The 25,430-nt window shown below is 34.8% G+C and overlaps 1 protein-coding gene across 5 annotated transcripts in view; it reads left to right on the top strand.

Annotated features, from left to right (window-relative positions):
• The window catches only part of LEPR (leptin receptor), a 147,673-nt gene that overhangs the window by 84,309 nt on the left and 37,934 nt on the right, over positions 1–25,430 (top strand). For all 5 annotated transcript variants that reach the window (XM_082419056.1, XM_082419058.1, XM_082419057.1 and 2 more), the window contains 6 exons: positions 9,723–9,931; positions 13,843–13,988; positions 15,786–15,930; positions 21,143–21,433; positions 21,592–21,709; positions 24,261–24,460. In XM_082419056.1, coding sequence (XP_082275182.1) covers positions 9,723–9,931; positions 13,843–13,988; positions 15,786–15,930; positions 21,143–21,433; positions 21,592–21,709; positions 24,261–24,460 — 1,109 coding nt within the window. The remainder of the gene's footprint in view (positions 1–9,722; positions 9,932–13,842; positions 13,989–15,785; positions 15,931–21,142; positions 21,434–21,591; positions 21,710–24,260; positions 24,461–25,430) is intronic.

The following is a 25,430-nucleotide window of genomic DNA, read 5'->3' as shown; positions in this document are numbered from 1 at the left end:
TAGCTTACCCACTCTCATGGATCTTGTCATTGTTGATAAGCTTGCTCTTTCTCTAATCTCAGTTTCAAAGATCCCACTTTTTGACCATCCCTCCCCCTACCCGTCATGTCAGGCCTATTCCCTCTGTCACCGCAACCTCAGGAGTAAATCTCCATGCCCCTTGGCTCTGCTCTCTGGGCCCTTGGTTCTGCCCTCTGATTCGCCTTCCCTTTTTTATGAAAGGTTATACATCTCTGCAGCTGAGTAGTTTTCTCAGCATGCTTCCGGTTGGCACAATTTTGGGAATCCAGTGGCTTTGTTTCATTTTGTACTCCTTCAGTCTAAGCTAGCAGTGTTTCTGCTACTGTAATTCTCTCACAAGATCACACAGCCTCCTGGGAATCCTACTGGGGTTCACTCCATTAGATAAAAGCCCGCAGATCTCTTAGAAATAAGCTCTTCTCTGCCTTCTCTTTGATCTTGCTTAGAAGCCATTTCAAACATCTTTAGCCATCTGGAGAGGCTGGGAATTTTACAACTCTCAAGTACGAGTTCCTTTGTTCAACAGCCCTTTTGTCAATGAATATCTCTCCTCTTGAACCAGTAAGGAGCCAAGAGGCACTTTCAGCACTTGCTTGGAAATCTGAAATAGATCACCAGATCAGTAGGCACATTCTATACTGTCCACAGAACTGCAGATGTGTTACTTAGCTTTTGACCACTATGTAAGAAAGATTCCCTTTCCTCCAGTTTCCAATATCATGTTCCTCACTCCCTTTCGTGTCCTCACTGGCAGTGTCCTCAAACTGTAGATTTCTACTAACAGTCCGTTCAAGGTGTTTTAGGCTTTCTCCATCATGCCTCTCCAAATACTTCCAGCCTCTGTCCATCACCTAGCTCCAAAGCCACACCCACATTTTTAGGTATTTGTTATGGCAGCATCCTACTTCCAGGTACCAATATCTTCCTTGGCTATCTATGCCATATAATAAATTACCCAAAATTTAGTGGCTTAAAACAACAATCATTCATCATTTCACAGTTTCTGTGGGTCAGGAATCTAGGTGCAGCTTAACTGGGACATCTGCCTTAAGGTCTTTCACAAGGTTGCAATGCAGGTGTCAGGTAGGAGTGCAGTTATTTCAAGGTTCAACTTCAGGAGGATCTGTTTCCAAGCTCACTCCCTAGGCTTCCAAGTTCCTCATGGGCCACTAGACAGAAAGCCTTAGTTCCTCCCAGGCTATGACTGGAGGCCTTCTTCAGTTCTTTGTCCTGTGTATTCGCCATAGAGCACCTTACAACATGGCAGCTGGCTTCCCTTAGAGAGAGCCAAAGAGACTCGCTGATGACCTTGTTTTATATTTTCACTGGGAAAGCAGGAGGGGGAGGGGGCGGGTTCAAGTTTTTGCTTTTCTCACCAAAATCTACCAGCCTGCTCATGTCTGTGCCTATACAGTTTCCTTGTTTTCTTTAATTGCTGATGAATTCCCTGGGTTCCAATCTAAAATGAACCCTTTCTTCTGTGTTTTGAGTCCCATCCCCTGTTGTCACTCAAGGACTTTTTTCTGGCAGTTATCCCCTCTCTCTTCTGCATCATCAAGTTTTCCTCTCAGCTGATACACATGCTGCGGTAATAGATTTCCTTGATCACACATTTCCATCAAGTAATCAGCCCATTTCACTACTCCCTTTAAAGAAAACCAAGTTTTGAACTATGTGAATACATATCTTCAGAAGTTAATATAAAAAGTCAGCAAAATTGACATCTGGCCATGAGGGAATAATAAGTTCTGGGATTACTCTTCTGTCATAAACAACTAGAAAAGTCGATAAAAGTAGAAAACATCTATTTTCAGATATTGGACAAAGGCAGAACAGAACGTGATTCCTGAGAGGAGGAAACAAAGTAAGTTCTATTTTACTCAGGTTTTCCGGGCTGGAGGCAATTTCCAGGACATGGCACAAGGCTGGGGAACTCAAGCAGAGCCCAGCAATATTGCTGAATTGAGGAGACAGAAGAGTTCAGAGGGTAAAAGGGGGCTTGATTCATAGGGCAGGGTACCTGAAGCAGGGAGGTACACAGGAATTAGCACTGGGGTCCTCTTGATTCTTTGGCTGAATACCCATCTGTCTATGATCTTGGGCAAGAAAACTTCTAGGAAGAGAACAATTACCAAGAGCTGTAATCTAAGAAATTCCCAGAGGTCACACAGGGCCAGGAATAATGAAAGTTTCCAACAGGGAGACTTGGAGAGACCTTGTTGAGTATCACTGACATTCAGTAGAAACCCCATAATAGCCACACTTTAAAAGTGGGGCCAGATTAGCCCTAGAGTCAAGGCTATTCTATACTCCCCCCAAAAGAGCTTAAAAGAAGCTTAAAAGGTTCACACTTAAGTCACCCAAGTAACTTAACTGATTGCCAGAACAAAATCCAACATTCTTTAAGGCAAAATAACATAATCCAACACTCAAAAATGTAATATTCACAATGTCTGGCATCCAGTAAAAAATGGTACATATATGAAGGAACAGGAAAACATAACGCCGAAAGAAAAATTAGACAATAGAAGCAGACCCAGAAATGGCAGAGATAATAGAATTAGCAGACAGTTAGTTTTAGCGTGCTCCACATGCTCAAAGATATAAAGGAAAACATGAACGTAATGAGGAGAGAAATTGACAATATAAAAAAGAACAACTGAAATTTTTAGATAAGAAAGATGCATTATTTGTAAACAAATGTGCACAATGTTAATTGGGACATTTTAGGCATAGTGTTATTTAATTAAGAAACAGTGTGTGCAGGCCACAGTGCTAGGATCTGTGAGAAGTACACTTTCCATTCTTTCTCTCTTACCTTTTTTCTTTCCTTCCCCCTCCTTTTTTCCTCCTCCCTCACTCCCTCCCTCCCTCCCTTCCTTCCTTCCTGTCTTCCTTCCTATCAAGATGGGCTCATGGATTATTATTTTATTTGTGAGCTATATTTAGTTACTATCATTATTTATTTTATTGCTCACACTGTCCCATATTTGGCAGTGGGCACTTATGTAAACTGGCCTCTGTGTCCTTTTGATGTGTTAGATCTTTTTTTTTTTTTTAAATAGGACTCCTTACTTTCTAGCACTACAAGATGTTTCAGGTTGATTTTATACTTTTCCTGCTCTGACCCTGGAATCAGCCATTTTTCCAAGGAGCCCTGATTCCTTTCTGTTGGAGAATGATGTTTACAAAGTGGTATCGGGGGGCTAGATGCTCACTGTTACTTGGGTGGTATTGTTTCTAGGCCCACTCAGGTACAGAGTTAGTTATATGTATGCATACACACAGGTCACACATAATGTGTGTATATAATACTCACAAGTCTATATTTTTATATCTCTCTGTATATACACATATTAAAAGCATGTGTTCATACTAATGTCTCTTGTTCTAGTTCAAAACCACAGGATCTATCCTAGCCTTTCTTTTCTTTCTTTTTTTTTGTAACTCCTTTTTCTAGCAGTGAGAAATCTTGCTTCCCTTTCCAACAATATATTACCTAGTTGCTCAGTCCTAGAATACACACAAAGTAGTTTTGGAATAGCTAAGCCATACCACCATAGAAAACAAATAGGGTAACTAGAGTGCAATGTTTGTTTAGACTCATTTTGCCTTTGCTAAAATTCTGTGTTCTGAAGTTAATTAGGATATCCCCTCCCCTTCCGCCTCAGGTGGTTGTATTGTTAACTTGATGTACATTTAGGTCTATTTGCTTTTGTTTGCATTCCTTTTTTATTTTCTTTCTTTTTTCTTCCTCCCTCTCATCCTTGTTGATTTTCCATTTGTTTGGTGATATTGTACATCTGACGAGTACTTTGTGTTTTATAGAATGCTTCTTAAATTTGTCTCCTTGATGAAATACATCTAAGTCAACTTCCCACCTGGGCCTAATTCATGAGGTCTGGGCTGGATTTGCATTTCTATCAATTTCCAGATGATGCTGATGTTACTGGCTTGGGGACCATACTTTGAGAACCGCTGGTCTATGACACTTACTAAAAACAGATTCCTTGGCCCCAGACCTACTGAATTCTCCATGGAGGGTCCAGGAATCTATTATGATGAGACTAGTCTGGGACACTAACCTGTTCTTTGAAATTACTTGGGATTGGTAAACTAGATTTTGGGAAGTAACATTTGTATAGGTTACCAGTCTGAGATTTAAAATGTGACTTGATTAAATTATACACAAAGCTAATGCTAAATGTTCCAATTCATGTTTATTGGTTTGCCCACTATGTTTTGCTTTCAGTTTATGTCACAGTCAAGAACACTCATTTGGTGTTATTCCTATAATAATTTAGTATAGATCTTTGCTTAGAGAAGCGTTAATATATTCATAGAAAAATTTGGGGGGAACAAGTAATTTGATCAAAGGTCAGATGATAGAATGTGCTTTCTATAAAGCATTTGTGCCTAAAAGATGAAATTTCAGTACTAATTATATATCTAATTTTTGAGTAGAAATATTGCCCAAATTGTGAAATTTGCAAAGAAGCCAAACTTAAAATTTGACAATTTTTTTCACTATTTTCACTTGCAAGTAAAGTTTACTCACATATAGAGAAATTAAATAAATAGTGGCACTGAATTTGTGTGTGTGTGTGTTGGCAACGCATAAAATATTTTGCTGCGTAACCATTTTTCAAGAATTTCAGAAATTCTTAAGTTTTGGTTATTTTAAGCCAGTGTATCTCTTTCTTATTTTAAAAATTTGATCATCATTTTAACTTATACTACGTTAAAATTTTGATGGTTTAAAAGTAGTATTATCAAAATTTTAAAGTATCATTTGATGTTCTTAAATACTTAAAACTTTTAAAAATCTTTTGGAAGGTAATAAAAGTTCAAATGCTGACTTTGGCAAGTAAGAAGGCTGGTGTATTCCAGGTTTCACACAAACTTGGAGAAACTTCTGCTGTCATAAATATGAGAAATATCTAATGTTTTCCTCAAGGAAAAAATAATTTGAAATAATTCTGTAATTCTCTAATATTCTGATTTATAGAAATATTAACATAATTCAGATTATAATTATTCTTTAGTTGTGGCCATTAAAGTCTTTATCAATCCCCTAAATAAAATGACAATGGTAAAAGTGAAACTTATCCTGTAATGATAAGACAGCTTGTAATGATAAGATAGCTTGGGTGTAATGAAACGAGCACTGAACATGGAAACATGAGACTTAAGATGAATTTCAGGTCTACGTTCTCTCTGAGCTCAGGTTTTTACTTGTAAAGTAGGTGATATTAGTTCCCTCATAAGGGAACTAATAAGGTGGTTTGAAAAATTGAATTAGTGATCCTCAAGGTGTTTTGTGTACATTGCAAGTATGTTATGTAATGAAATTTGATGATATATTTAATGTGGTTTCCTTATTTTTGTGTCTTTTGCCCATCAAATACCCACCTGTAGGGAGTACAAAATGTTTTTGGCCTATAGCTGGGATTAAAAATTTTTTTCTTAAAAGTCTAGAGAGTAAATATTTTAGACTTTGCCCACCATACTGTCTCTATCACAACCTTGTAGTCACAATTAATATGTAAATGAATGAGCACGACTGTGTTTATGGACACTGAAATTTGAATTTCATATAATTTACATGAATCATGGAATATTCTTCCTCTTTTCTTTGTATTGTTTTAAACCATTGGTTAATGTAAGAAGTCCTTCTAAAAACGGGTGTTATTTGGGCTGCAGGTTTCTCACCCCTGTTTAGAGCATTTGAAAACTAGGTTTAGGTTCATTCTTAGACTTTCATGATGGGGTTGTCTGTTGGAGTGGTTTGGGAAATTACTGAATGGAGTTTTTTTAAAAAAAAAACACAAATTATGAAATACTACAATATATGTTGTATATATACATACTATATAATATATAATCATTGTATAAAGTCATTATTATGAATATATATATTTGCATATATTTAAATTGTAAAGAAAATGAAAATAGATTGGTTAAATAGAACACAACAGTGAAGTGGTAGAGAGACCAGTGAGTTAATTTCATTGGTAATCAGCCGTATTCTACAAATGTCCACTGTATTTAGAAAAAGATGGCATTGGTGAGACCATGTAAAGTAAGACAGTGTAATTCTAACTTTTCTTTTTGTTTTAAAAAAGAAAAATATCACCAGAATTTCCTATCCTTTAAAAAATTTTACTGGAGTATATGTCTTGTTTTCTGTTCAGTTCTATTTGTGGCTTAAAATTTGGGAGTTCTTCAGTCAAAGCATAATACAAACTGCAAGCATATTTCTGACATAAATACCACAATTCATTTAATTTGTTCCATACTCTTCTGATAAAAGCTTTTATTTTAATATTTGAAAAACACATAAAAGCCATGGCGTGATATTTTTAAAAATAACATTTCATTGAATTTGTTTAAAGATTTAGATAAAGTTGAAAGTGCTAAGTCATTCCACCTCCAATTCAAAATGGAATTGGGTGTATAGCCCTTTAAAGTTTTAAAAAAATACTTTTATGTAATTGTCCTTTATATTCACAACAACTTTATAAAGACAGATGGTTCAGGCACTTTCTCTGTTTTACTGTTTAAGGAGACCAAGGCTCACAAAGATGAACTTACTTGTCTATGTTCTTATGGTTCATAAGCAAACAGAAAAACCTGATTTAGGTCTCAATGTTAATTTAGTGTGCTTCTTACAATAACAATATCCCTTCCACAGTGCCCAGGATATTGCTTTGCACATTAAAATGTCTTGTAAATATTGTTTCCTGATTGATGTTTTTTTTTTAGGACTAAGGGAATACTAAAGTCTAGCTCATTATGACTAGATAATTATGATATGAAAAATCTATCATAATTCAAAACACTTAATAGTCGTGGGCTGTGTATGGAAAGGTTAGGGTCCGTTTCTCTCATGTTGTGTTTATATCGGAATACTCATGTATAGGCTAGTTAGCACAGTTTCTAAAGCAACACTTTCTCGACATTGAATTTTTAGTTAGTATATTTATCTCTTACAGCTTTTTCCTCCAAAAAGACTGAGGTCTTTTCTGAAGGCAGTGATCATGCCTAAATATTAATACTCTCTCCCTGTCCCCAGGTTCTTTAAAAAGCATGCAGTGGCTTGGATACGAGGCAGCAGGTGTTTATGGACAGAATGGGGGTAGCTCAAGCAAGACAGGGAATATGAGGCATGGATACACCCCCGCCCCTGCCATGAACTTCCACCCTAAAGTCTTCTCATTTATACCAAGGCTTAGACTCTCCATGGGATGAGACAGATTAAAAAAACAAACACGAAAAAATCAGAAATAACAACTCTCTGTGTCTTGGTTGCATGCTGTTATTCTCTATGCCTTGAGTTGGATATCCCTATAAGATAATTACAGTTATTTTTTAAAGTTAACCCATTCATTTGTAGGTTTACAGTGGCAGGCAAAGTATTGCTTAAAAACTTTTCCCTAGATTTCCTTTTGTTTGTAAACAGCTTTTTTGACATATAAGAATATAAAATAAACTGTACATATTTAGTGTAAACTTGATAAGTTCTGATATATGAAACCACTCATAAAATCTTCACCATAATAAAGAAAATGAATCTATCGTCAATCACAAAATTTCTTCTTGCCCCTTTGTAATCCCACCCTCTACTCCTACCTGTGGTACCCTACCACCAGCCCCACCTCCCATCCCCCACTGTCCCCAGGCAATGACTGATCTGCCCCTTTCTGTAACCACAGGTTTCTTTGCATTTTCTAGAATTTTATATAAATGCATTCCTACAGAACTTTTGTCTTGCTTTCACATGGCGTGATTATTTTGAGATTCATTAATGCTGTGTGAATCTACTGGCAGTCCATTCCTTTTCATTGCTGAGTAGCATTCCATTATATGAATATACCACAGTTTGTTTATCTGCTCACCTATTGATAGATAAATGAGTTGTTTACAGGTTTTGGCTCTTACAAAGAAAGCTGCTACAATTCTCTGTACTTGTTTGTGTACAGATCTCTGTAAAGATATATGCTTTTATTTCTCCTGGATGAATACCTGGGAATGGAATATGTAAATTATATAGTAGGTGTATGTTTAACAGCTTAAGAAATTGCAAAACTCTTTTCCAGAGTTGTATCATTTTACATTCCTACCAGCAGTGTATTAGAGTTCCAGTTCCTGCATACCTCTTCAGTACGTGATATGATGAATCTTTTCAATTTTGACCATTCTAATATGTGGATAGTAGTATTTCATTGGGGTTTTAATTTGCATTTCCTGAATAACTAGTGATTTGGGGCTTCTTTTCACATGCTTCTTTTCATTCTGTGTATTCTGTGGAGAAGTGACTATTGACATTTTGGCCTATTTTAAATTGGATTTTTTAATATTATTATTGAGTTATGAAAGTTCTTTATATCTTCTGGATTCAAGTCCTTTATTAGAGAGATGACTGGCAAATGTATTCTCTCAGTCTATGGCTTGTCTTTTGTTATTTTTTTATCTTTCACAGTGTCTTTTGAAGAACAGAAGTTTTCAATCTTGACAGAAGTCCAATTATCAATGTGTTCTTTTTCTTTTTTAACATCTTTATTAGAGTATAATTGCTTTACAGTGGTGTGTTAGTTTCTACTTTATAACAATATCAATTTGTTCTTTTATGGATCATGCTTTTGTGTTGCATCTAAGAAATTCTTATCTAAACCAAGGCCACAAAAAATTTTTCCCATATTCTCTTCTAAAAGCTTCATAGCTTTAGACTTGACATCTGGATTGATGATCCATTTTGAATTAATTTTTAGATCTGGTGGGAGGTGTGGATTAAAGTTACTTTTTGGGGTGGGGAGCATGTAGATATCCCACTGTTCCAGCACAATTTATTGAAAAGATTACTTTTTCTCCACAGAACTGCTTGTACCTTTGTAGAAAATTGATTGTACATATAGGTGTTGGTCTCTCTTCTGTTCCATTAATCTATTTTTCTATCTTTACACTCATACACCATTGGCTGATTATCATAGCTTATTAGCTGTAACTTCTTGTTTTATTACTTTAGTGGTGGCTTTAGGATTTAGAATATAGGTCTTTGACTTATTATAGTCGAACTGATATTATACCTCTAGCTGCTATTACACCACTTTGTGTATAGTAGAAGAACATTACAACTGTGTACTTACAGATCTCCCCCTTCCCCAAGTTTGGTACTAATGTCATACATTTTACTTCTACCTATGTTATAAACCCAACACTACACGGTTATTATTTTTGCTTTAATCAGTCAGTAAATATCTACCCTTTTAGTTAAATTTCATTTATTTGTGTGGAACCAGACTTCTATCTACTATCATTTTCTTTTTGTCTGAAGGACTTCCTTTAGCATTTTTTATAATGCAGGTCTGATGATAATGAGTTATTTCCATTTTGGCGTGTCTGAAAAAGCCTTTATTGCATGTTTATTTTGAAAGATATTTTTACTGCATATAGGGTTTAGGATCACAATTTTTCTTTCCGTTCAGTACTTCACTGTCTTCTTGTTTATATTATTTCTGATGGCTAACCTGCTTTAAACCTTGTCTTTGTATCCTTGTTGTAATGTATCTTTTTTCCCCAGATGCTCTTTAAGCTGAGTGTGCAGAATAGCTGCCCTCAGTTTGGATATTGTGTCCTACATTTTAAATATATCCAGTGCTTTCACATCTGTGTTAATATTTAGCTCTTCTTTTTCCATATAGGCTTGAAGTATTAGAAGAGTCACCCCTGCTCCCCCAGAAAAGCAGTTTTCAGGTTGTTCAGTGCAACTGCAGTGTTCATGAATGTTGTGAATGTCACGTGCCGGTGCCAACAGTCAAAATCAATTACACCCTTCTTATGTATTTGAAAATCACATCTGGTGGAGTAATTTTTCACTCACCTCCAATGTCAGTTCAGCCCATTAATGTTGGTAAGTTGTGCATAAAAAAGGTAATAGATATCAACATCAGTCCTACAAACAGGTTGAAGATTGCTTACAAAATTTTTCACTAGCTTATCTTGCTTTGACCAACACTCTAAAGATGGTAAGTGTAGTTCTAGGGAGTATTAAAAGCAGCTTCTGGAATGATTTAACAGCAGTATAGATACCTCTGCAATTGTAACTTAAATTCTTTTTGAAAACAGTTTGATTTCTTTAAATCCTGGATCCGTCTAATGGATATTTATTGCTTGGTTATTACTTTTTCACATCTAGGATAACTATTTCTGAAAATAATTGAAAGCTTCTTTTTACCTGAATTTATGCCTTCAATAAACATTTCTTAGAGGCTCATGGGTGTCAGCCACTGACCTAGGAGCTGGGGAAACAATGGTGAATGCCTCACAGAACAGGGGCAGACAGTAGTGGGCAGAGAGAAACAGGAAAAACGTAAACAAATAATTTGCAGTACAAATCTGACCTTAAGAAAAACTCAAATAATAGGCAAAGGCCCATATTTTCAGTGCAAAGATTCCCCAAATTTATTTGATCAACTGGAATGTATAATTACATATATTCCGTGTATTCAGTTATTCAGTGTGAATAATATAGGCGAATGTTAACAAACTATTTAATTTATTAACTCAGTTTTGTATGTGTATGTTAAATTATATATTACATATGATACATAATTTAACAGTGTTACTATTTTACATTTACATTTCCTGAAACGATTGTATACAAACTCTTTATATGCATCTCTGCATCATTGTTTTTGACATCACTAGAGCCACTTTTCCAAGTATCTGACACACTTTCCCACACAGCTTTACCTTCACTTCTATCTAAGTTACTGAGGACATAGCACTTTTTGAATCTGCATATGACATCGTATTTAACATTAGGACTTTTAAATAACTTGTCCTCTAGGGATATATTTGTGATCTCCACAACGTAATTACAATGATATCCAAGGAATTCAGTCATGACGTTATACCACAGGGAAAAATACAAAATCTATAAAGTATCATCATTTTCTCTTTTTAAAACCAGTTTTATCAGGTGATTTTTAGAAATATTTAGAGCCAGCACTGAATTAAATTGTTTTTAAAAGTAAAGTAGTTAAGAGAAGTTGCTGCGATAGACTTTATAAGAACCTTAAAAATGATTTTGTCTTGTTTCGGATAATTTTGGGGAAAAAATCTTTCCTTGTATTGGGATATATGTGATAATATCTAAAAAAGTGCTATGAAAGAAATAAGAGAAGTTGTGTGATGGAGAATGTCAGGTGTAGGGGCTATTATTTCCGTTATAGATGTCCTCTTTTAGGAGATAGCATTTAAGCTGAAAGAAAAAGAGATAGCCATGCAAAAACAAAAGGTGCTCTAAGCAGGAAGAATAGCACTCACAAAATTCCTGGGATGGAATGAGCTTGGAAGTTGGAAGAACCAAATACAAGACTCTTTTGCTTGGAGTGAATGAAGTAGGAGAATATTTAGAGATGTGGTTAGAGAGTCATCTGGGTCCAGGTCATACTATAAACCAGGGTTACAACTTTTGGATTTTATTCTAATTGCAATGGAGGCTTTTGAACCAGGAGAGTGATATGATCAAGGGTGTGTGTGTGTGTGCATGTGTGCGTGTGTAAGCATGCATATGTTTAAAATTTATGCTGCATGTGAAGAAGGAAATTGATGAGGAAGGAAGGAAGGGTAGTTGCAAGAGTGGAAGCAGAGGAATCAGATAGGAAGCTGTTGGAATCATCCCGTTGGCTTAGGGTTGTTGCAGTGGAGAAATAAAGAAACGATCAGGCTTGGGATCTATTTAGGAGATGGTGCTGACTGAACGTTCTAGTGGATTGGGTATGGAGTGTGAAGGGCAGAGAGGAATCAAGGATAATAGTTAGGCTTGGACCTGGGTGGTACCAGAATAGTGGTACCAGATGCTGAGATGGGGATATTAGAGAGGATTAGGTGTGTGACATATTATGTTTGAGATGCTTATTAGAAACCGAAGAGATGTTGAGTACATAGTTGGATATATGAGTCTGGAGTTCATTTGGGAGTCTCTAGCATACAGATGTTTATGGGATTGTATGAGAGCACGTATTTAGAGTTCAGTGAGAGAAAGACTGAGGGGTGATCAGAGAGAAAAGAGGAGTAAAGGAGTGTGGTGGCCTGGAAGCCAAGTGAAAAAAGTATTTCAGCTACTCACGGAACAAGCAGTAGGAATGCTGCTGAGAGATGGAGTAAAATGAATCAGACAGTTGACATTGGATTTGGCAAAGGGTAGTGACCTTGGTAAGAGTAGTTTCAGTGCACTAGCGAGAAGGAAGACCTGATCAGAATAGGTTGCTCAGGAAAATGGGATGCAAAGTGGAGAAAGTGAGTATGCCAGCTCTTTGGAGGAATTTTCCTCTGAAAGAAGCAGGTAGATGGGGTCTGGGACTGAGTACATAGGGGGTCCAGGGAAAGATTTATTTTTAGATTTCTAATATGAAGACATATATGTATGCAAATAGGAAATGTAAAATAGTTTATAATTTTATGATTTCACTTCTGTTTGGTGTCTTTGTTTTCTGTCTTATTGGTCACAAGAACTCAGTGAATTTCACCTGTTGTTTCTGGACTTTAGAGTTTAGATATCCCTGCTTTAGAGTAACTAAAATTTGTAATATGTCACAGAAAGTGAAAGCTTCATTAATTTTGACTCAAGGAAAAGAAAAAAAACTATGACTAAATTCATGAAAATATAGAATGTGTAAAGAATGTGCCATCTTATTTCTTGAAAATAAAAGTCAGTAAATATTTCAATGTAATGGTGATTTCTGTGTTCATGAGTAATTCCTGTTAATCACAAAAATCTTGAAAGCATAGAGATGCACAAAGAAGAAAAATTATTTTATTCATTTATTATCTACTATTTTGGCATTTATTTCTATTTTAATATGTATTTACAAATATCCTTTAATTTGTAAATTTTAATAAATCAGGAATCCAAGTATAGATGTTGTTCAATAAACTTTTAAAACTAACAGTATTAAACATTTTCAATATTCTTCTCTAATATTATTTTTAAAGGCTGTATAGATTTCCCTTAAAGAGATGAATCATTATTTATTCAATCAATCCTTTATTGTAAGATGTTTGCGTTGTTTCTACAAATGATTTAAAGGTTATATTCGATGTTTAAAGCCACACACACACAAATCTCCATGTATGAGTATACACAAATGCATAGGTGTACATAAAAACACATATACACGTGAACTCAGAAATTATAAACTGAGTTAAATACCCCATTAGGATAAGAAACTCCATCCCCATTTCTGGTGACAAGCCAGGGCCTGCTAATGCTGTGTTTACTGCGTGTAAACTGTGCATGGTTTGGGCTATTTGAATGGGTATATCTGGATTTGTTGTATTTTAAAAGTAATAAATATACTGAATTTTGCATGCATATTTACATGAATTTGCATGAATATGTGCTTTGATCTTTGCATGCAAAATTTATATGCATTTTCCAAATAGTGCTCTGTAATATACTTTTTCCCCTTGTCATTTGCTAAAACAGTGGGTTTTGTCAGGGGAGGCTTCAAATAAGCATGGCAAAAGCTAGGTTAAATAAAGTAAGGCAGGCTTTTTTACAGCAGGAATTCACATTTATCAAAATAACATCATTTACTGATTTATAGTTTTTACCATGTAGAGAGAAGGAAATGAAGATACGTGGATTGCTATAGTAAGGTACAGGAGTAGAACCAATAGTTTGGTTCTGTAAGTAGCCTTTGGATAAAGACACTTTAGTTGAAAGAATAGGATATGCTAAAAACTCATTTTGACTTCACTTTATGATTATCATGAAAATTACATGACTTAAAAGTGTTCTTTTTTTTTCTTAAGTGAAGCCTGATCCACCATTAGGTTTGTGTATGAAAATCACAGATACTGGTAATTTAAAGATTTCTTGGTCCAGCCCAACATTGGTACCATTTCAACTTCAATATCAAGTGAAATATTCAGAGAATTCTACAAAAAATATGAGAAAAGTAAGTATATTTTAGTAAATAAAATGAAAAGTTGAGAAGCAATTAAGGAAAGGTGAGACCCCCTCCAAATCCCATACAGAACACCTCTGCATACCAAATGTGCATACTGCTTCTGGAGCAGAATCAGTCATAATTTAATATCATACCACTGGCATTCATTCAAGAGCAGCATAAGAAATGAGCATATATACAGCATGTCTGCATCTTCCATAAAATGATTTTAGAAAAATTGTTTGATGTTACTCAATATCTCTTACATGTAGATCCATGTTATATTTTGAGGCGTATGACAAATTCCTCCCAGAATTTACTGCGAGGAAAAGTTCCTTTTCCAAAAGTTTATGTATATTAGATTAATTCTCTCTCTCTCTCTCTCTCTCTTCCTCTCACCCTCCCTCTCCCTCTCCTCCCTCTCCCTCTCATTAACACCACACACACACACCACACACACACACACACAACTAATGGCTACAAGAAGTCCAGATACAGAATTATTGAATTCATAATTATAATATTTTCACCTAAAGACCTTCTCTGGTTTCTCATTTTACATGTCATCCTTATTTTTTCTTATTGCTCAATGTATTTGTTTACATGCAGTACAAACATGTGTAGTGTGTCAAATCCTTTTTTCGTTCTTTCAGTAAGTATTGAGCGCCTTGTAGGTGCCAAGAACTCAGGATCCATTGTGTAGTAGAACAGGATGAGGGGAGCTTGGGAATGCTAGTGGGAGAGGGTGGGTTGAAATATTAAATGGAGGTAGGGGAAGCTCTCCTTGAGAAGGTGATATTTGAGCAGGGATTTGAAGGAAGTGGTGATGTAGATATCTGGGAGAATTGGAGTCTAAATAGGGAAAATAGCAATTCAGAGGCCCTAAGCTGGATGAGAAGCTGGAGGCCAGGGTGGTGAGTGAGGGCAATATATTAGTGGATCATCAAAGAGGGGGAGGGGAGGAGGAGGTCATAAAGAGCCTTGTGGGCCATGCAGAGACTTTGGCACTTTAATTTGTGAAACTAATTGTTATCTAATTTAGAGGTAAAAACCTGTCTTTTTAGATCTGGGCTAATTTTTTAAGACTTTATATTCATAAAGAACAGAATGGGAATCCGGTGTCATGTATGGAAAAAGCAGTTGCGGCTTCTCTGGGCTTTAGCTTTCTCATCTGTAAAATGGAGATAATAGGATTTGAACTACAGGTGATCTGAAATTGTTTAATGCATTTCTGATGCTTTTCGCCATTTTTAGTCTGTGGTGCCCCACAGTCTAATGAGCCAGGGAGTTCAATATCTTTGGAGTACATCATTGGTTGTTTCATGCAGTTAGGTCTCTTAGATATTTTGATTCACTATAGCTGATCATCAGCCTTGGGTCCTTAAAATTATTCACGCCCTCCTTCTGTGACACTTTGTTCTAGGAATGTTTATAGTTCTCTGTCCACCCTTGTGCATCATCTTCTACTGTGTGTGTTACAGATGTCAGCAGAGGCTTGAAGCTTCCCACTGACTTTAGCTGTATCTCTCAAATTTTGAAAGGTCAATATTCATTATCACTCAGTTAAATGCAGATTATCATTGTGATTTTTTTCCTTGGACTTACAGGCTATTTAAAATTGTATTGACTCTTGTCAGTCAAACATTTGTTATTGGGTTATTGATCTCTTTTAAATTCCACTGTGGCCAGCTAACTACTCTGTAAGATTTTAATTCTTTGAGATTAGTTGAGACCTGCTTGTGATCAGTTTTGGTGAAGGTTTCACACCGACCTGATGCTCTGATGTTTTCAAATAATATTTAACAGGCTGATGAGATTGTCTCAGCTACATCTCTGCTAGTAGACAGTGTGCTTCCTGGGTCTTCATATGAGTTTCAGGTGAGGAGCAAGAGACTGGATGGCCCAGGAATCTGGAGTGACTGGAGCACCCCCTTTACCTTTACCATACAAGGTAGGTTTTATAAGAGTCACTTCTACTGACAGGGGAATGTGGTTCCTGAATTTGCCTTTGGCATATTATAATGCATCTTAAATTTTGTGGCAGTAAACCTAAAGGAGGAACACCATATTAACTGTGAATTTAAATTTTGAGCAATTTAAATTTTTAACCTGTTAATGAAAACTTGTGTGAGAGCTCCCACATTTATGTGCATCCATAGCAGTATCTTGCTGAATTACTCTTTCTGACCCAAAAGAGAGAGTTAATATAATAGTTCCAAATTTACAAATTCAGAACACTACTTGTATTGACAGCTCCTGAATTTACACTTGAAAATCAGATATATTTATTTGGCATAGATTTTTAAGTATTAAAATTTTATTTGAGTATTACATATTATATAATTAAGCAATTCTTTTCACTCCAGGTGCTTGCTTTTCAGAGTTTTTACTTTCAATTTTCATATTTTTAAAGGTATCTGTAACATCAGAGAAACTGCAATTTATTCACAGCTTCCTCGTGGAGTTGAGGTGCAATATTTTACATAGAGGTCCAGGAGTCTAATGGTGCTAGCCCTGGCACAAACCAGGGTGTGACTATAGGAAGACAGTTCATGGTCCTTTGACTAGTTGTCTGATCTGTCAAACGTGCAAAAATTATTCCTACTCAAACTCAGTCAGGTTGATTATAGATATGTGTAGATAGCAAGGACCATGTAAAACACTCAGCAGATATTCAACACATTTAACTAAATAGGTTTATTTATTGATTACTTACTATTTAAAAAGCACTGATTGTTAAAAAGTAAGTAGCAGTAGTGGTTTAGGAGCCCTGACTTCGGAGTCTGACTGAAGTTTATTACCACTTATTTGGAAAGTTTCTTAACCTCTCTATACCTCGATTTCCTCATCTGTAAAATAAGGACTTTTCATGTGGATAGTTCATAATGCACATAAAGTGCTTACTGCAGTGCTGACCCTTAGTAAGCACTCATGAAATAGTAGATCATAGCTTGTAAATATCATAGCTTGTAAGCTGACAAGCTCAATATTCAAAATCTCAAAGTCTAATGAAGGTGGGAGATTGACATGATATGTAACTAATTGCTTAGCACAAGTAAGATTGTGAGAAGAACTAAAATAAGTGCTAAGCACCAGGAGGAATTAATTCTCATTGGAAAAGTCAGGAACCTTGAGTGAACAGACTTAGAAGACAGGAATTTCTCATCTCTCTTCCTCAAATAATAATTATGGAGTATCACGATGTGAGTAATATGAAGCTGAAAATTCAACTTTTGTTCTATGTTCAGTTATGTATCATTGATTAATAGGTCTTAATGACCAGCTGTGAAATACGTAGAGAGGAATGAATTAACAACATCAAATTTCAGTGAATGGCCCATGGAGGTTTTTATACAGTGGGATGGGGTGAATGGGTGGTAGGAGAGGGTAGTTTGACAAAGGAAGTAGAGGCAACAGCCCCTGCTCCACTCTGAGTGGCTTGTGGCTTGTACTTTATTTAACTGTCTGGTGAAATGTTTCTCTTCCACAAGAAAATGGCTTCATTCTTTGCTGTTTTACTTCTTATTAGATCTGAGAACCTAGCCTCTCTGAAGAAAAGGGAAATTCTAAAAGAATCATCATTGTTTTTAAAGTTTGCTGATATTCAAGTTATATATTTATACCTTCCTAGAATAATGATTCTTAGCAATATTATGTATTCAGTTGGATGAATATGAAAATTTGATCCAGAATAATAGCTACTTGTGCTACACTTATATGAGATTTTGTTTTGGATTGTTCAACTTAGGTTCTTAGACCTTTGGATGGACATATTTTTAGTTCTATTTTGCTTTATGCAAAACCCTTTTGTACTTCTATTACTTTCCTAGTTCATGTCAATATCTGTAGGATTAAATTTGCTTGGTTTCTTAATATTTTGTATCATATTTTTATGCTTTCATATATAATATAATCAGATTTATTAATATATTATAAAGCACATACATACACATGTATATGCCCTTCCATAGGCAAATATTTAGTGTTTTGAGTACACGAAGGTAATAAAGGTATGTTTTGTTGAAAAGAAGCTTTGCCAATTTATTTGCTTGTGCAATATCCAACAATATTACCATTAACAGCTAGCCTTTTACTTATTCAACACAGGTGTGTCCCTCTAGTGACTGTAGACATCCCAAACAGAAAAACCTGAAAATAAGTGAGAAATAAATCCAGACAGTGAGCAAACGGCTGCCCCAAAGGGCAGAATTTGTTGATTTAGCAATGAGTGTAAAGTTAAGCTTACTAATTTAACAAACTTGGTTAGCTCCTATGCCACTAAGTGGTACCATGCGATTATTAAGGGAAAGACAGAAACTTGCCAAATAGAAAGTAGACTAGGACACCAAGAGTGGGGAGAAAAGCTTATACACTTTAGTATCTCCCAAGCACATTTCTCTATCACAGTATTGTCTACTGTAATGATGTAATGCGTATTGAATCACAAATAAAAGGTAGAAGTAGATTGATAATTCCTTACTGAATAATAATAATAATATTGACAATTATAGGGTGCCTCCTGTGTCTAGGCACTGTTCTAAGTGCTTTGCACATACTATCATTTTATCCTTTCAACAACCCTGTGAGATAGGTACTGTTATTCCTGTTTCATAGACAAAGAAATTGAGAGTTAGATAGGGTTAAATAACTTGTAAAAGTTAATGCAGTTAGAAAGTAGCCTAATTCCAAAGCTCATGTTTGTAACCACTAGTAAAACAATTAAGTGCATAAACGTATAATTATGCAAGATTTCTGGTGGCACTAAAAATTGATTCTCAAAGCTAGTAAGCAGTAAGCCTAATTACATAGAGCATTTTAGTGGAACGCCTCGTTTCCTTCATGATTCCTGGTAAATGAGGTTTTAGTGCTGCTTAGGTTTTTTAGGTTTAGGTTTGCTGAGTTACGTTGGCTGCAATGTCTGCCCTTCACAGTGCTGACCACACTTGAGGTTTATTCCCTGAAAGGTGTGCAACAGCAAAGTATGTCTCCAAACTCGGGGACTTCCTGTTCTTGTGTAAAGGGATTTGAATCCTTCTCCCTTAAGTCTAGTTACCTAATGTTATTAGATTCACCTCCATTGTTCACTGATAGGTGCTGTAACGGCATCCACCAAACAGAAACGGCATCCACCAAACAGAAACGTTCTGTATGATTGAGGTGTTAATTTGTTTAGAATGAATTAGCACACCCACCTTTTCATTTCCAAACACTTTGGGTTTGTTTTTTTTTTAAAAAAAACAGAGGTTACTTGATGTATTACTGCAGAGAGAATGCTAATTCTCAGTACCTTTGTAGCTACTACTTTTTATTCATTAATATATTAAAGGTGAACCTACCAAGTGCACAGTTAATGGAGCATTGACTATTCCTAGTCAAGGAATTCTTATGGATTCTTTTATTTATTTTTAAATGGGGTATGAATCCCTTTATTTTCTAATTCTGTAGGTCTTATCTCTCTTTTTAAAAAAATTTGTTTATTTGGCCACCCGCCATGTGGGACCTTAGTTCCCCAACCAGGGATGGAACCCGCGCCCCCTGCTTTGGAAGCGTGGAGTCTTAACCACTGGACCGCCAGGGAAGTCGCATCTTATGGATTCTTTTAAAATGAATTGGATAGGTTCTTTCTCTGTAGCTGTTGGGAGATCTTGGGCTTTTAGAGGAAAACTCAGGACCTTCCCAGAACTTATAAAGTACAAGAATATTGCAATTTACATACTAAAAACAACTTTAGAATTGCTGAATTCTTGTAGTACCTTTATTAACTGCATTCTTGTTGCTGTGAAGGAAGAGGAAAAACAGATATTAGATAATTTCTACACTTCCTGTGTAGCTCTTATACCAGATTAAAGAAAATATTTTTTCCTTAAAGAAAGATAGGTAATCTGCTCCAAGAATTTAAAAAAAAAGCTATTTTCTAGAGCTATGATAACACATTTTAAAATAACTTATCTAAAATGTTTTGATCCATGATTTATGTTCTTTTGAGTAATTCACTAATATTTATCAATAGAATTTCCTTTTTAAATAAAATTTATTAATGTAGATTCTGTAAAGGTATTGATACTTGGTCATGAGAAGAAAATCATTATTGTTTCCTTATTTTACAATAAATAAATAAATTTTTTCCTGTTTATCCTTGACTGTAGACATACAAGATGCAAATATCTTATATGGATTATAAATATAAAGGCATTGAAGTTTAGCATGCTATTACTGAAAAGAGAAAAATAATAAAAACTAATCAAGGTTTTTTTGGACTTGTTTTGAGGGTAATCCAAATATGTATGAAAACAGATATTCATATTCTATCAGCAGAAAATAACTTACCTTAAATTGTACAACTGAAATACCCTGTTTTTGTAATACACTATGGCAGAAATAATTTCATCCTATGTAAACATTCATTTATTTTTATTGTTTCTAATAAAACATAGAGACAAACTATGTTTCCAACAATAGGAGACTGAAAGAGTAGTATGGAATAGTGTAAGGCATTAAAAATAATATTTTAGAAAAATACTGATTTCCCCTTGTCCTCAACCACTGGGTACTGGCACTAAATAACTTCAAATGATACTACAGAACAGTATTCACAGTTTTGCCTGCTTTGTTTACTGGTGCATCATTGATTTTACATTTCCTAACAAGTTTTCTTATTTAAAGCTTATTTCTCTACCTGCTTACTTGAAATTTTCATGTATCCAAACGAGACAGTGGCTATCACCATTTATTCTTCAGGATTTTGTTTTGTAGGGATTTGACTTAAGAACTTGCGCTAAGGTTCACTGATTCTGAAAGCAGAGTCGGATGGAAGACATACCATTGTGGAATTAGACTACAATTCATTTTCATTGATTTTCTGCCTATCAGTTAGCAAGTGACAATTACTCTCTAAAACATATTTTATAATGCATAAGTCTCTGTGTTTAGAAAATACTGAGGACATTTATGGAGGCTCAAGCCACTTGGGAATGGGAATGCTTGGGGCTCTTACTAACTGTACATGAACAGGCAGCTACAGTTCTGCAGTCTCTCAGCACACTCATTTTATTTTGGGCGGTATAATCCTGAATGCCTTGTGAATCTTTTTTTACATGGTATCAATTGCTTACGTGATGTTTTCTGTCTTCATCTAACATCCTACCTTTTTTTCCCCATTACAGATGTCATATACTTTCCACCTAAAATTCTGACAACTGTTGGCTCTAACGTTTCTTTTCACTGCATCTATAAAAATGAAAACAAGATAGTTTCCTCAAAAAAGATTGTTTGGTGGATGAATTTAGCTGAGAAAATTCCCCAAAGCCAGTATGATGTTGTGGGTGACCATGTTAGCAAAGTTACTTTTCCTAATTTGAATGCAACCAAACCCCGAGGAAAGTTCACCTATGACGCAGTGTACTGCTGCAATGAGCATGAGTGCCACCATCGCTATGCTGAGTTATATGTGATTGGTAAGAATCCCGGGATTTTCTTCATTTTATTCCATGAGATACACTTTTATTATGGACTCTATCTTAGAGTCCCATTAAAGATATTAAGGAAATTTTATTTTCATTAAAAATGTTTGGTGTTTTTGCTTTATAGTAATATTTTAATGTGTTTTAAATAGATGTCAATATCAATATATCATGTGAAACTGATGGGTACTTAACTAAAATGACTTGCAGATGGTCACCCAGTGCAATCCAATCACTTGTGGGAAGCACTTTGCAGTTGAGGTATCATAGGTATGTATATTTTTGCTGTTTTATTTTTCTGTGGATATGGTGAGATAAACATCTCCTGTAAAATATCACCATAGCAGTAGTCTTGTAGATTTATTCCCGAAAGAGGAAGGTAGAATATTCTTAATTAGGAAATTTTTAGAGGGTTAAATAAATTGGTGATTCTTGAAAAAATTCACACACAAAAAGATTGTAATTTGTTTTTACTTCAGATTATTTTTTTCTGATGATCAGTTAATTCTCCACAGTTGCATTTTAGTTAATAAATGAAATACAAAAAATTAATGTCTATACATTTTAATTTGACTTGGAGAATTGGCTAGAGGAGAATATCAAGGATTATAGAAGCCTCGTATCATTTGCTGAAGATAAATGTTTTAGAAAAAAGTTGGAGGTAGTGGTACAGATATTGTAAGAGATAATATGAATGGTCTTTAGAAATAAGTAAGATTATTATTATTTTTTAGTTGAAGTATAGTTGATTTACAATGTTGTGTTAGTTTCAGGTGTACAGCAAAGTGATTCAGTTTTATATATATATATATATATATATATATATGTATCTATTCTTTTTCAGATTCTTTTCATTATAGGTTATTATAAGATACTGAATATAATTCTCTGTGCTATATAGTAAATCCTTGTTGTTTATCTATTTTATATATAATACTGTGTATCTGTTAATCCCAAACTCCTAAATTATCCCTCCCTCCCCGCCCTTTCCCCTTTGGTAACCATAACTTTGTTTACTTAATAAGGATTAAACAATTCTAGTAAAGAGTAATTTGCATGGCTTTTTTTTTTTTTACCGTTCTCTGATTTGAAAAGAATTCAAGTCATCGTCTTCCTATAGTATTCTTCTCTCTACAAAGACCTTTATCTAAAATAATAACACTCTTGATTAGGACAATTTTTATAACATTCTTTAGTAGTTTCCAAGTGTGTGTACTACTCTTAAACACCCCGTCTCAGTTTGTACTGGAACTTTCAATTTGTATAGCTTGTGCTCATTTATTCTTAAAATCTAAAATTTCTGCTTGAAAAACAAATCCATTTCCTCAAATACTGTGTTCTGATTCTTATTCCTAATGCTACCAGTCTATTCTTAAGTAATATTAGAAAAAAATGAGGCAATTTCTTTGTTTCTCACATGGGAATAATAGCTGTCTTCATCTTACCTGATATGAGAACTTTAAAATCAATAGAATATTCATGGCACACCATTTTACTTTTGTAATCTGTCTTTACTTTCTTTCCATGGCATTTTCACATTAAAAATGGTGTTTGTGGACAACTATTCCATAAGCACTTGGACTCATTTATCTTCCTAATATTTATAGAAGAACCATGAAACTAGCTGAATATACGTGTTCAAGTTTTTTTAACCTCTCTAAGGCCTCAATTTCCTTGCCTGTAAAATGGAATGAATAATAGGACTTGCAGGGCTTCTGTGAGAATTAATGACATTTTATTTAATTATAATTAAGTGATATGATTTCTGCTGGTAAACATTCAATAAATGGTTATATCTGTCGTGACGATAATGATGCTAACCTTTGGATTCCAAGTGGACTATTACTGTGCTTCTGTACAAGGTCATGGTTCTTATTTTTTATGCACAGATGACTCTTCATCCCTCTTTCTCATTTAACCCCCCCCCCACCACGCTGATTCACACACACACACACACACACACACACACACACACACACACACACACACACAAACAGTTGTAATTTTGAGGAATTGGGGAAGAAAAAGGTGTCACCAAAAATGGAAAATGAGAGACAGGAAAATACAGATTTTTCATTTTCTTGTAACCTCCTTACTCCCATTCTTATGGAAACAGTAACTGCTACTTTAGCCACTTAAATACCATATTTAAAGCAAATAATGGCAGAAAGGCTATTGCAAAGAAGAGGAGAAATGCTTTGTATTCTCTGAGGTGGAGTGTTGATTGGGATGTAGTGATAAAAAAATATTTTCTTAATTTTCTTCTCTGAGAAAATAAGTGATATACCTGACTATATGATCCATATAGAAGTCAATAATTGACATTATTTTAATTATATTGCTTTGAACTAGAAAAGATTAGGACAATGTCAATTAAGCTACAATTTACTATCATTATGTTTTCAATTTGTTTTGTGGAATTTAAAGTGCAAGGAATTTATCTTCCTTTCCATCTCAGGAATTCCCCATTACCACTTGTGATCTTTATTTTAAAAATTCGATCACTTCGGTATAATATTAGCGTAGCTTCCAAAGTGTTGTAAGTTCTATCTCCAATTGGATCCCCACCTCCTTGTTAGAACATTGTCATTTATTTCATTTGCATACCCACTTAGTGTCTAGTGAAATATTTAAGAAGGGTTATTTTCTATTTCCATGGAAAGATTGTATAGCTGAGAATTCAAAAATGCCTTTCTAATAAGAACAGCTACTTTTAGATGGAGCAAAAACTGTCTATTTTAAACAACAAAGCAGAATTCTCAAATATCTTATTGCTTTCATCAGTGTTGTATATTTATTGATTGTTTTTGTATCTTTTAAGGAGCAGCCTTTACTGTTCTGATGTTCCATCTATACATCCCATATCTGAACCCAAAGATTGCCACTTGCAGAGAGATGGTTTTTACGAATGCCTATTTCAGCCAATCTTCCTATTATCCGGCTATACAATGTGGATTAGAATTAATCACTCCTTGGGTTCACTGGACTCTCCACCAACATGTGTCATTCCTGATTCCGTGGGTATGTCAAAAACTATATGTATGTCTTCATTTTTATTAGCATATTTGGATTCAGGTTGATTCAGGGTAACTGTTGAATTTTCTGATCACACTAGATTAAAAAAATTCTTTTTCCTACTTACAGTGAAATTGAAAAGACAATTAGCCTTAGAAAGTTTTACACTTTTGGCTTTATTTTAAATCAATAATAGGAAGATTTTCAGCATATAATTTGATGAATTATATTGATCACTGGGTATAAATTTAGTAGTAATATTATTCTAAATAATGCACTATTTCATGTTTTTTTCCCAATGTACTTATGAAAACATTTGATGCTTTTAATCTAAAAGTTTAATTTGGATATTCTGATGGGTTTTGTAATCTGAGTAGTCATAGCTCAAGGCTTTAATTTGTAAGGCTGGGTAGGAAGCAGAAGGATTCAAAATAACTCAAATGAAATAAAGAGAAAATAGACAAGGATGATGACATCCATTATAACATTTTAAACATTCTTTTAAAAGGATATTTTGATTTCAAAGGATTAAGAGACCCCTTGGAGATATTGATATATTACTCTAAGTATCACTGTGAAATCTTTGGGAAACGATCCATTTATGATTTTGCAGCAAATGTAGAAGAGTATCTTTTGATGCTATATAATATTTTGTTGGGGAATTGTACCAAAAATTAATATTTGATCCATTGTATTTTCAAATAATTAGTACACATCTGAATTCAAACCTATATTTTGTTAAATATAGCATAAAGTTGTCATAATTAAAAAATTTTTTTCAATATGAAGTCCCAGTTAATTGATCTGCCCTCTCACTGCCCCTTCCTGTTTAGTTTGGTTCCATTTTAAGTGAGTTTACTGTAAGCAATACTTCTCTGGTACTAAATATCCTAAGATAGCAAGGAACTGTCCTACCTCCCTACCCTACAGACATGCACAGATATACCCTCAAATGTATTATATGACAACTGCAACA

This window comes from Balaenoptera physalus (assembly GCF_965194825.1).
Source record: "Balaenoptera physalus genome assembly, chromosome: 1".
Classification (NCBI taxonomy): domain Eukaryota; kingdom Metazoa; phylum Chordata; class Mammalia; order Artiodactyla; family Balaenopteridae; genus Balaenoptera; species Balaenoptera physalus.
The sequence above is the reverse complement of the archived record's forward strand: the minus strand, read 5'-3'. Positions and strand labels throughout refer to the sequence as shown.